The sequence below is a fragment of the Porcisia hertigi genome, chromosome 22 (genome assembly GCF_017918235.1).
Source record: "Porcisia hertigi strain C119 chromosome 22, whole genome shotgun sequence".
Lineage (NCBI taxonomy): Eukaryota > Euglenozoa > Kinetoplastea > Trypanosomatida > Trypanosomatidae > Porcisia > Porcisia hertigi.
The window spans coordinates 258,977-271,513 of record NC_090581.1 but is presented as its reverse complement, the minus strand read 5'-3'; the positions used below and the strand labels follow the sequence as shown (position 1 = coordinate 271,513).

Sequence of the window (12,537 nt, the reverse complement as noted above, 5' to 3'; positions counted from 1 at the left end):
TGTGACTCCCACGGCAGTGTTATGGCATTACTTGTACCTGTTTGTATTGTCTTTTGAGGCGTAGTAGTTTATTTTCACGAAGCTCGCATCAAAGAAAATATATCAACGGCTTTGGTTCAAGGATCGTCTCCTCACAGTGTGTGGTGGTGGTGGTGGTGGGTTAGGGGGGTAGTCGTATTTCCGAAGCCACTACATATGAAAGGATTTTGATGGCGGGGTTTCGGTAATATATTGGGTGCGACAGGTGCGTTGCACGTTCTTACATGCGTTTCTTTATTTTTCCGCGTTATCTTTCGCGACGGTGCCCCTTCTTCACAGGCACACACCATCGGTGTACCTTTGAGGTGAATTTCTACCGTCTCTTTCTACTTGTCCTCCTCCTCCTTTTTTTTGGTTGGCACCACATCTGCACTTCCTCATTCGATTGCGTCTCTCTCACCTCTTCCCCCACCTCCCCTGCCCCATTGGAGTGGGGTGTCGCCAGAGGGGACAATCGTTTCACAATCACCCAACTGCCAATGCGCATACCTACGCTGGCACACTCCCACGTGCACGCGCCTTTCCCCTCTTTCTCCACTCAACAAATCGGGGGGAGGGTGAGGAGGGCCGGCTTTCGTTGTTTTGTGTAGCGGGTTCTGAGTATAAGGAGACCACGACGTTCTCTCTCTCTATATCCCGCCCCCCTTCTCAAATGTCCTGCCCAGTGCTCAGAAGGATACATGGAGGCTACCCATCAAAAACCACTGCGGTTGTGTGGATGCCGGTGCGCCGCCAGACCGTCTGGACTAGGGCAGCAGCAGCGGCGACCATTCTCGCACCTCCCAATGTTTGCCATTGTGTTCACCAGCGGCACTACCACCAAGCACCATGGAAGACACCCATCACGGATGGAGAGCGATCGACGCGGTGCAGTGATGGTGCGCATGGGCAAAGGCGGATGCTGCCCTGTTCGGGGCATGGCAACCGCACCGCTGATACCGACGCTTTCTCTTTAGGGTATGCAACCGTGGACGGCCGCTCGCGCGGCGCCGTGCCTGCCAGAGAGCGAACCCATTCGTTGCGCTCCTCTCAGCTTCAACCGGAGAGTTTACAGGTACAGCGGCAGAGACAGGTGCGGCCGCGGCGGCCATCTTCAATATTCATGGAGCCACCGGATGCGGAGAAGAGGGCTGCTGAGACTTCATCTTCCCCAACACCGTTGTCCACGGACGCCGTGCGCTGGTCTTTTAATGAGCACGTGGCAGATGTACAGGACGACGACATTGTCCTCGATACTCCTGCCTCTCTTCTGCCCTGCATGTCGGCCATGGGCAACTCGGCATCAGAGTTGGTGCGGGCCGCGGAGCGAGCGCGTCATCAGCGGCGCACCGACACAGCGCACGATGTTTCCGCACCAGAAGACAGCGAGTACGCTCACCCAGCAGCACGTGGGGTGGGGCAGGATGTGATTGACCTTGTCACGGATGTGTTCACCTCGCAGCGCGAGGCCGAAGTTAGAAAACGACGCGAGGTGCTCTATGAGTTGACACATCCCAACCCAATCGACTACACATACAACGGCAAACTGGTGCCTCCGCCGCCGCTGAGCTTTGGGCAGGTGACGGCGGAGGCGCGCTCCCTCGGCAACAAGATGATGCTTGGCCAGACGTACTCGCTGGTGCGACAGGCCGGCACACGTGCCTCAGACGACGACTTTGATGTGCTGGGCAATTCCACCAACACGGCTGGCTGCAGCGCATCCAGATCCAATAGTGCGTCACCAGCCTCGAGCATCGAGACGAGTGTAGCAGCGCCGCTTTCCACTTTTTCGTCTCGCCATGCAAAGGGCTACTGTGATGGGGCTTTGGCGGCACCGTATCGCAGCAGTTCGCGCGAGGCCAACATCTTCCGTGACCACAACTACTTCTTCGAGATCAATGAGTTGTACCAGGAGGTGGTGTTTGTCGGTAGGGCCTGTGCAGGGAAGTCTAGCTTGCTGAACGGGTTGCTTGGTCAGCGCGTGGCCAAGACAAGCAGTATGCCGAACACGACACGCAAAATATCATTCTACCAAAGTGTGACGCCGGAGCAGCTCCACGCTTTCCACGCCAAGGAGCGCCACAGTCAACTCGTCAAGCTGCCGGGCGGCGGCCTCCAGCTGACTTTTGTGGATTTGCCAGGCTTCGGCATCGAAGGCATGAGCGACAAGTGGCGTGATGCAGCTATTGAGCTGACGGACGCCTACTTTGGCGTTCGCCGCTCTGTCAACACCGTCCTTTACTGTATGGACTGCGAGCGGGGCCTTACCAAGACGGACATCCGATACTTCGAGTGGATTGAGAATGTTCACGGCACCTGCTTTATTGTTCTAACGAAGTGCGACAGTGTGCCGCACTCCCGCATCTGCTCAGTCATGCGTCAGGTGTACACGTTGATCACGAAGCACCGGCGCAAGTACCGAAAAGTGTTTCCCTTCATCATCCCTGTGTCAGCCAAGGACGGCACCAACATTGAGCTCCTGCGCGGCCTGATCACCGAGACATCAGGAATCATTCCTGGTGATAAGCTGCGCGATCTGCTGCAACAACGGAAGGCGGCCTTCACACAAAGGGCACTCTTGAAGGAAGCCGCCCGTATCGACGCTGCGCGGCAGCTTGAGCGCCAGCAGGCCAAGGCTCACTTCCAGCTTAGTCGTGATGGAACCAGTGAAGGTGTGCAAGGCAAGCGTTCCGAGCAGGGCGCTGCAGCTTTTTCTAGCGTGGATTGGTCGAAAGATGCAGCATCACTGTCTGGCGTGGCCGTCAACAGTCCGCACCGGCGCTACGTGCTGCCGCTTGGCAACGGCGCTGCTGACGCCGAAGCCAAGGCGGTGCATTCAACCGGCGCCAGCAGTTCCGATGCAGCGGGTCGTCACACGACTGACTTCTTCCCTACCGAGCCGTCCATGGCGACTGCGGCTGCGGAAGAGCGTCGGGAGAGACGTGAGCGGTTCCTGGCTTGGCGTAAAGCGCACCCACTGAGCACGGTGTCACCGTCATACCGCACGATGCATGAGGAGACGACGGGCTGCGATACTACCCGGCCCCTCGCAGCATCAAAACGGGAGGCCGACACTTCAGGCAGCGGCCGCTATCGCCTGAACACCGGCCTCGACAATCCCACGGCTTCTCATGCTGTGCTGGAGCTGCACGTAGAGCCGAGTGTACCCGAGGGGGGACGGGACGCGTGCGACAAAAATAGCAAGAAGGCCCGACATTGTGATGATGAACGCCACGCACCGATCTCGAAAGAGACAACGATGGCCGCCGCCACTGAGTCTTCGCCCTCTCCGCCGCATGGGACGTCAATGGCGACTGGGTATCATGGCAGACGCTTCAGCGTCATTGGTCTCGGTGACATCGGCGCAGACGGCGACGTCGGGCCAGATGCCGCCGCCGCCGCCGCCGCCGCTGCAACCGACATTGCTGGCCCAGTGTCACCGACGATGTCGCCGTCTTCTTTAGTGAGGTCGGACTCGGCAGGCTCCGTCTCGCAGTTCCTCGACGTGATGGAGCAGTACGGACGACAGCACAACGTTGTTTCATCATCAAAGCAAAAGCTCAGGGAGGAGCGTCTGTGTCGGCTTGGTGGTCGTGATAGCGGCCGTGGTCGTGGCAGGGGTTGTGCTGTTGGAGGCCTACTCGTTGAGGACGCGTCAGGCCGCTTGTCCTCCTACATGGCGGGCAAGCCCTGTGGGCCGGCTCTCGTGTCGACCAAAACCGACGTGAGCAAGCGCCAGGCCGAGTGGAGGGCGGAGCAGCTGAAGACGCTCCTGGCCAGAGAAAACCCGGAAGCTCCGTGGGCGGCACTGCACGTCTTGCGCCGAAAAATTCAGACACACGAGGAGCAGAGGGCGCTGAATGGAATGCGGAAGAAGGAGGTCGCCGCGTACGTGCGCGACGCCGGCCGCGTGACGGCGAGTTTCGAAAAATTCGAGGGCGAGGTGACAGCTGCCAAATACATGAATGAGGTTCGCCAGGCTCCGACATTACGCTCGCAGCAGCAGATGCACCTCAACGCGACCGCGAAGATCAACTACCGCTCCATGCCGCCTGGTCTGTGGAAGCGCTACGGAGAGAAGGATACGTACTGGCAGACCTCACAGGTGATCGGCAGGTCCGAGGACGAGAGTCACAAATAGTAACCGCCGCTGATAGTGGCAGAAAAATCCCCGCGAGCGGCCACTTTTTTTTCCCCCTCCGCGCTGCACTGCACCACACTCACTCAAACACGCTGCCCAAATACCTTCTTATACAACTGCAGGCTTCGATGCCTCTCTGCCTTTCACATGCATCGTTGTCTGTATAGAGGAGTGAGTGCGTGTATGAGTGTATGAGTGTGTGTGTGTGTGTGTGTGTGATTGGTCAGAGCTAACAGCGACGCAGTAATGAGGCAGGGGCGAATAAAGAAACAGTATAGCCGCGCACACCCCGTAACACATAAAAAAAAACATTCCCAATCCCTCCTTTCCTTTCTCCCTCCCCATGCTCATCAAAGGGAGAGAGAGGGGAGGGGGGAGGGCGGGGGGAGATAATAAGTCTCTCTGTTGGTGCTTCATTATCATTTTGGGTTCAGACGCCTGAGAACCCACCCTACCAACAAAGTAGGGGATGTGTGTGTGTGTGTGGGGAGGGGGGGGAGGGAGGGAGGTGCACTGCGAGTGTGTGTGAGGCTGGTGCCTCTACTATGGTCCTTCTTGTCTTTCATGTAAGGTATGCACCTAGTCTTTCTGTGTGTATATATACCCCTCCTCACCCCTTATTTGATTTTTTTCACCGGTCATGTTACCTTTGCTTCCCCCCTCCATCTGCGCCCGACGCTGTCCCTCATTTTGTGTTTCAATGTCGTTCACCTGCCCCCCCCCTTCCTCCTCTCCTCCCCAGCGCTTGTCGGGGAAGGGGGTGAGTAAGGAAAGATACTAGAGTGCGGCACAGGAGGAAGGCTTTCTTTCCCTTGCTTGAAAAAAAGAAAAAATTTATTTGTCCTCCTCCTCAGAAAGTTAGCGGGGCGGCACCATCGTCTTTGTTTTGGCAACCAAACTAATTGAAGGCTAAACGCAATGGAGGTGTACCGCCGCATCACAGAGCGCGTGCGCGGTGCGCTCTGGGCGCACCACCGTCGCCTCATGCCCGAGAGACAGTTCCATCGCATTCTTGCCTACGTGTACAATAACAAGTACGAGTATCAGATCCGCTTTGACCGCATGTCTGTGGTAGGCCGGGCCTGGGGTGGGCGCGTCGAGGTGATGACGACACCAGGCGGCTTTATGAAGCGAGTTCGCGTCAACCCCGCCGTAGAGGATCTATCGCCTGCTCAGCAGCACAAGCTTGTGCTTGCCGCGTACGCCGACGCATGCCAGCAGGGCCGCGCGCTCATGGAGCAAGCCGAGCTGAGGGTGTACAAACAGTTCTTGAAGGACTTGAAGCCAATTATTCTCGGTATCCGCGATAACCCCGAGTTCTACACCGTCCCGGAGGACTCGATCGAGACGATGGGCGGCGTGCTTCGTCATGAACAGGCGTCGCTCGACGGCGGCGCGACGGCCAATGCTGCGAGCTCCGTGCGCCGCACCATCCCCATGGCGAAGGCTCATCAACCTATCGACGAGGTCCGTCGTCGCCATGCCTGGGAAGACGAGTGGCTTGGAAGCAAGCAGGGTCAGCGTTGGGCACACAGTCTGCGCGGCAAGGAGTACTTGATGCGTTACGCTCCGCAGCACCGGCCGCGTGGTGCACCTGGTGCGAAGACACGGACACTTCCCTTCGAGCTGCTGGCTCCGTACACGCCGATGGATGAGGGCCGTCTTCTTAAAAAGAACTGGGTGGCGTACATGGATAACAAGCACGTTGCCGAATCGCTCTGGACGCGGGCAAAGGTGGCGGATCGCGAGAAGCAGCTGCGGCAGCTGCAGGAGCGGGGTCAGGCGTGGCATCGTCCAATCAACGAAGACGCTGTGCAGCGCTGGTAGGGCGATATGGTGTCTTTCTTGTTCTTTCACTTTGGGTGTACATCACTTTTACATACCACGCTGTGGGGGTGGCTCCGACTGTCGCGTGTGGAGGGGGGAGGGGAACTTAAACAAGGCGGTTGTCCGTCCTTCCCCGCGAGTCTGCTTAGTGGTTGTGTGTGAATATATGTGAATGTCGAGGTGTGTGTGTGTGTGTGTGTGTGTGTGTTTATGCGTGCTTGATGAGCAACTCCAAGTCGTGCGTGTCTGCAAGATGAATTTCTGTCCGTGTCATGTTCCAGAGACGTTTGGCATGATGGTCGCGTGTGTGCGACGGCACCGCACAAGAGGCGTACGTTAGCAGCCAAAGGCAAGACGACGAACCACAACAAACGAAAGAAACTCAGCGCCAAACAAAGACTGCGTTTCTCTTTTTTTCATTTTTTATGTGCCTCAGTCATTACGTGATGCGGTGAGGGTTGTGTCACTCTCTTTGGCTCCCTGTTTCCTCTGTCGCACAACCCCTTACCAAGGGTCTTCCTGAGATTCGATGATGCGTGGGCATAGTGCTGCTGCTGCTGCTGCTGTCTGCCCGCCGCCCTCCTCCCTCCCGCGCGTGCGCACTACGATGCTCTTTCCCCTGTCAGCTTCATCCTTTGTAGTCTTCAGCGGCGCTTTACTGTTTACTTTCTCCTCCTCTCCCCCTCTTGTGTTATCGTGTGCGCGCCCCCTTTTTTAGCGTAGATCCCTTGCCACACCCCCCCCTCCCCCCCTCCCCCCCCCCTCCTTACACACACACACACACACACACACAGACATATATATGTACAGGCTCGACGATCCCTCCTTCCCCTTGCTCCTCACCCCACATCCCATATCGCACAGGTTCGTTGGTTCATAATAAACATTATTATTATTAGTCTTGGTACTCACTAATACCCCCCGTATTTTTCCGTTTTACATCAATCTTTGTGTCCCATGTTTTTGCTCTTTGTTGTGGTGGTTGTTTGAAAAAAATTCGTGGGTTCTCTCTCTCTCTCTCTCTCTCTCTCTCACACACACACACGCACACGCACACACACACACACACCTACATCCACACGGACTATTTCGAACGCCTACCCGTTTTTACTATCGTATGGGGTAGTACGTAACCACCGTCTGTCTTCTTCGCCACCATCCGCTCTCCCTTTCTGAATATCCTCTTTTTTTTCTCCCTTTTTTTTAGAAGATTTGAGCACTGCCTGTTTGTTTGTCGGTGTTTGTCGAAGTGTGTTTTGGTTCGCGTCTTGTACTCCTCTACACCACACAACGGTTTTCTCTTCCCTTCTCTCTCTCACGCGTACATGGATGCATTACACGCGCGCACATCCATAGCGACATTCACTCTGTCGTTGTCTTTGCTGTTTTTTTTTTCTCGCGGCGGTGCTGCTACTACTCGCTTAGCACTTATTGCTATCCCCACAAGCAAGCAAGAGCTCCTTGCCCCGTCCAAGTTTTTTCTTTTTTACCCCCGCCCCCCCTTTTTTTTCGATATCTAGAGCTCAACCTCCTCTCCTCCCCCTCCGAGAACAAACACAAACAATCAAAAATTTATTCTCACCACAGCGGACAGGACAGATCAGCAGAGGTGTAAGCCGCATGCTGTGGCGGAGACTCAAGTCGTTTTTTTTTATATCTAGTAGCCACCTTCCACATTCTTGTTCTCTTTGAGTTCGCACCGGCTGCTCGCGACCCTTTCTATTCCCTGCGCAGCCATGTTGGACATCACCACCGGATCATCGTCTTCCTCGTATCACAGCAGCAGCGACTGCAGTGACAGCCATACCCAACGCCCTACTTTATCTCGTAGTGCAGATGGCGGCAGTGACAGTAACGCCACCGGCCACTGGTCAAAGTTCTCAGTGGATGCAGTGAGGCGAGTCAAAACCCACGATATAGACCAATCCCATGATCTTCACACTCCAAGAGCATCATACGTTGGATTAAAGGGAGTACGTGATGCACCAACGACCACCGCAGCAGCAGCAAACAAGAGTACCTCACCGCTTTTTACAGGCGAAGAGGAGGGGACGCACAGTCAGCCGCCACAGTGCCAGCTGGCCGACGGACTCGTATACCGTCTGTCCAGCCTTGAATCCATGTCACGGGAGCAGAACTCACCGCCCTCGATTCCGTCCTTGGCGTCGCCACCGTCCTTCTCGTCATGTGCAAGTGGCAGTGCGGCCCACTGGCCGTCTCGTCATGCTCCGAGCCTGGAGCCTCACGATCGTTGGGGTCGCGGTGTGCAGGAGGTCACCTCGCTGAGTACCACGGCTGCTCTTAATTATGCTCCTGCGCCGATCCCAGAACTATCCGACCGAGCCTCACTCGCGGCGGAGGAGCGCCACGTCCCAGCGGAGGACTCTCCGGACGCCAAAGGGCCTTCTGCCCGCTATAGTCCGTCTAGGGCGCTCCCGCTAGTGTCTTCATCCCATGCTGGCGACGAAGAGGTGACTGGCAGCCGACAACGCTCTGAGCGCGCATCGCGGCTTGTGTGTTTCAAGAGCAACTCAGGGACTCTCTTGTCGCCCCCAGAGCATTCGTCTACGTCTGAATCTGGTGTGGGGCTGCTGCTTCAACCGCCGCATCTCTCAACTCCCCCCACTACTTGTGTTTCCCAGCAGCAACAGCAGCAGTTGCAACGGCCATCGCGGTCGCTGGAATCCGTGGGCTTCACATCCCTCACGTCTCCGGTGGCACCGCAGGAGCCGCTGGGCGTAGCGAGCCCTGCATTCGCGCTGACCTGCGATGACTACGGCCCTGGTGAGACACTTGCCAATGATGACAGCTCTTGGCATCTCTCCAATCCCCGTCGCCTCGCTCTCAGCGACATGGGTGACAGCGATGGCAGAGCCAGCAGGTCACCTGGGATCAGCGAGGCAAACGGCGCACGACCGCCGTCGCAGGCTCTAGAGGCACAGCACCGGTCTCTGTGTTTGGGGCAGTCGTTGGAGCACACGTGCTACAATTCACTAGGCGGCAGCGATGACAAGGTTCTTCGCCGGCCGGGAGGCGCACAACGGACTGAGGAGACGCAACAGGCCCGTGGCTTATCGGAGGCGTCACTGACGTCATCCATGCAACTATCGACTCAGAGCATCCTCGAGGAAGCTGGCTGGGATTGTATCACCCAGGACGGCCAGAGCGGCGCGGAGCCTCGACCACCGCGGGGTGGTACGTTCTTTTCCGTGCCAGGGCGACCTGGCTCGCGACTTCCCATGGGCATGTCAATGGATGGGACTGTTAGGTGCGACAGGAGAGGTGGTGCTGCCGCGGTTGTCGTCAAAGGCCCTCCACCACTTCCCCAGGCGCCGCAGAGAGCCATCGACGGCACAGCCTTTCTCAACTTGAGTCCTCCTGGGCGCCACAGCCCCACGAAGCGCGGGGTCGGGGACGTGGATGCGGTCACGCATCCGTATGCAGCATCTGAGGCTAATGAGATCACAGAAGCTAGGGCCAGCTCCAGCGCAGTGCCAGTGTCTCGTGAGTGTGGATGGTTCAACGCCACTCTTCCCCCCAAGGGCGACGTGGTTCCCGCTTTGGGTTTGGACGATGCGCACCGAGGTAGTTTGCGATCAATCGATCATCCGCAGAGGGGTCAACCGCCGCAGTTGCAGCCGCCGCAGCAAGCGCTACATCGGTGGCGCAGTAGAGCATCTCTAGTTAGCGGTGCAGCTGCCAAGGCCGTCGCAGTTGCCTTTTCTGGGCGGGTTGTCACGCACGACACACGGCGCACTGCCTCTCAAAAGAAGATTGAGCGCGACGGCCACCTCTCAGAGCCACGCCGCGCGGCTGATCACACGGCCACGTGTCTTTTCAAGGGTGACGTCCACTCGATCCCCTGGGTACCCGGCTCTGTGGGTCGAGGTACTGACCCCCCCGGGGTTTCGCTGTCTCCGCAGTTTACCCGGGACGCTCTTCCTTGGGCGCGCGCTGGTGTGTGTGCCACAGGCTTACGCACGGCGAGCACGGTTGAGAGATTTGGTAGCGGTGAATCACCACGTGTGGTCGCGGCTCCACTCGTCGCGCGCCCCTATCGCGCACCACCCCACGAGATGGCCACGTCCTCTGTCCCTGCTGAGGTGGTGAAGGGTTGCGCGGTGAAAGCGCGTGTCCCGGAGGCCAAGGGGCGCAGCGCACAAGCGATCTCGAGGGAGGCCGTGCTGGTGTCGACATTATCGCCCCGTGTGCACATGCGGCTGTCCATGATCACATCCCCGCGGAACGCGCGTGTGCTGAGCAGTGCTGAGCGTGTACTCGCCATGGGAGGCGCCTCACAAATCGATTGGCCCGACAGGAGCAGCGATACCCCAAAATGCAAAGATGGCAGCACTGGAGGGGGATTTCGTCTGCGCAGCGGTGACATGCACCGCATTGATAGCGCTGCGGCAGTGCAGCAGGCTGATCTACTGCAGGGCTCTTCAAATGAGCAACGCGCATCACGCTCAAGGTTAGTGGCGGTGTTGGCCCCACGGGATGTATGCAAGTCGAGCTCAGCGAACAGGGAGGAAGGGGGCGATGCTGGCGATGACCAGAAGGCGCGAAAGAAAGCATGCTTGTGGCGTACCGTTACATTGCATGACTTGGTGTGTGGCGACGACGTCACTGTGCACGACACCCCGAACGACCCCCAGTGTACGGGGGGTGCGTCTGTAGCGAGTCGACCGGGACAAGGGCCGCGGCACTCGCAAACGTACTCGCCAACGTTGCAGAATTCAACGGTAATAGTCGATGCCCTGTCTGTTCGCCCTCAGACAGGGCCAACCAATGACTTTCGCGACTTTCATGACCGCGCGTTGTCCATTCAGGCATCGCCCCTCGTTCCCTCTGTTTCGTCGACAGTCGCGATAGCTTCTGATGTGGGTCTGCGTGCACACCAGGCGCATAACGTAGTCACACGGCGGTCAGATGTCGCCTCTACTGATGGAGGGGGCTCTCTCTTTCACTCAGCATTGGAGCCGGGTTACGCCGCTGTGTACAGTCCTTGCATACGCGCCACACGCGTTTTGGAGACGCGTGAGGCTATCCTGAAGTCCGATCGTGCCGTTGCGGTTAATAAAGGACCAACTTTCTCTCCCCCAGGATCACCGAGTGCACTACCCTTGCATTACGATACCCGCACCGCACCGGTGGCGACGGCCGCCACCGCCACCGCTGCTGCTGGTGTCGTCGTCGCTCCTTCTAGCAGTGATGTGGTGTGGTCGCGGTTCCGTTCTTCGCTCCAAAGTCCACTGCACCTTTACGTTGATTTGACGGAGCGCAATGCAAATGAGGGGGTGTTGCCGGCGGCGAGCGCAGATATTGCACCGTTGAGTCTCTGCCTGAGCGGATCACCGTGTTCAGAGGCACCGAGACGACACAGCGCGGCGCTGTTTCACCCGCACGGACGAGGGTTAGAGGACTTGCATGAGCGACCAGCCTTCCCCATCCCAACGTCTCCTCATCCAGTGGCGCGCCGCATACCGTTCGGATTCGCAGCCGGCGCTCTTTCCAACAAGAAATTGGCGCCAACTGCATCAACTTCGCCTGAAGCTGAGTCACGTGCACCCGTCCTCGGGAGGACTCCCAAGCACCCCCAAAGTGGCGACCAATACGCGAGGAAGACGCCCTTGCGTACCCCAGATGATCCGCCGCGCAGCACAACAGCTTCTCCGCATGATGGCTCAATCAAAGCCAGGGCAGTGGCCGCCCCTGTTGATGCTCCGTCGCAACCCCAGCCCGCGTCACCGCCCCCCACCGCCGCTGCTTCCCCAGCTCTTCGTGCGACTTCAATGAGTACACTGCAGGCGCGCCGCCGACGCCCCCCGTCGCCGGAGCACCACGCAACCGAAAGCGTCCCCGGCAGAGGAACAGAGACTACTGAACGTGTGCGCCACACATCCGCGACGCGCACAGAGACGAGGGTGAAGGATGCGGGCGAGAGCGGTGATGTGCCTGCGTTGCGCAAGCCGCGCTTGTCGCACACCATAGCACAACAGCGTCTCATCAAAGAGGAGGGGTTCCGCCGTCGCCAAATTGGAATGCAAGAAGACCATTGCTTTGCGGTGGAGATGGCGGAACTCAACTACAAACGTGCCGTTGACTCTGCTCATCAGGCGTCAAACGCACTGGCGCTGGATCAGCTCAAAGTGATCCCAGCCGCTCCCATGACGACCGATTCCCATTCCAGAACCGCTGGTGGGTCTTGGGCGGGTGCGCTGCGACCAGGAGGCCATGGCGGTGACGCTGAGGAGGCTGTAATATGACTACCTTGTCGCAACAGGGCGGCGCGAGACAGACCTAGCAAGCACCAGGGGGGGAGGGGTAGTGGGCTGCACTTGAAGCGTTGCCTCTCTTCCCTCGCTGTAGTCTCCGCCCTACCGCACTGTGTGTGTGTGTGTGTGTGTGTCTGTTTGCCCTGGTGCTCTCCTACTCCATCTCACTCATCCCCTGCACCGTGTCTTCCTGCTGCTTTGACACTTGTTGAAAACAAAAGATCCACCAATTGGCTGCATGCGCACCACCTCTTGACCAGCACACGCGGGAGCATT

The 12,537-nt window shown here is 58.0% G+C and overlaps 3 protein-coding genes across 3 annotated transcripts; all 3 read left to right on the top strand.

The window, feature by feature from the left end:
- Window positions 1-691: 691 nt before the first annotated feature.
- On the top strand, window positions 692-4,159 carry JKF63_04398 (uncharacterized protein; the record flags this gene model as incomplete). Its single annotated transcript, XM_067900383.1, has 1 exon — window positions 692-4,159. One exon carries the CDS (start codon window positions 692-694, stop codon window positions 4,157-4,159), a length of 3,468 nt encoding a protein of 1,155 aa, XP_067757212.1.
- Window positions 4,160-5,077: 918 nt separating this feature from the next.
- On the top strand, window positions 5,078-5,986 carry JKF63_04397 (uncharacterized protein; the record flags this gene model as incomplete). The annotated part of the gene is made up of 1 exon (XM_067900382.1): window positions 5,078-5,986. One exon carries the CDS (start codon window positions 5,078-5,080, stop codon window positions 5,984-5,986), a length of 909 nt encoding a protein of 302 aa, XP_067757211.1.
- A 2,120-nt stretch (window positions 5,987-8,106) lies between these two features.
- JKF63_04396 (uncharacterized protein) lies at window positions 8,107-12,252 on the top strand (the record flags this gene model as incomplete). The annotated part of the gene is made up of 1 exon (XM_067900381.1): window positions 8,107-12,252. The coding sequence occupies one exon, from the start codon at window positions 8,107-8,109 to the stop codon at window positions 12,250-12,252; it is 4,146 nt and encodes a 1,381-aa protein (XP_067757210.1).
- Window positions 12,253-12,537: the final 285 nt, after the last annotated feature.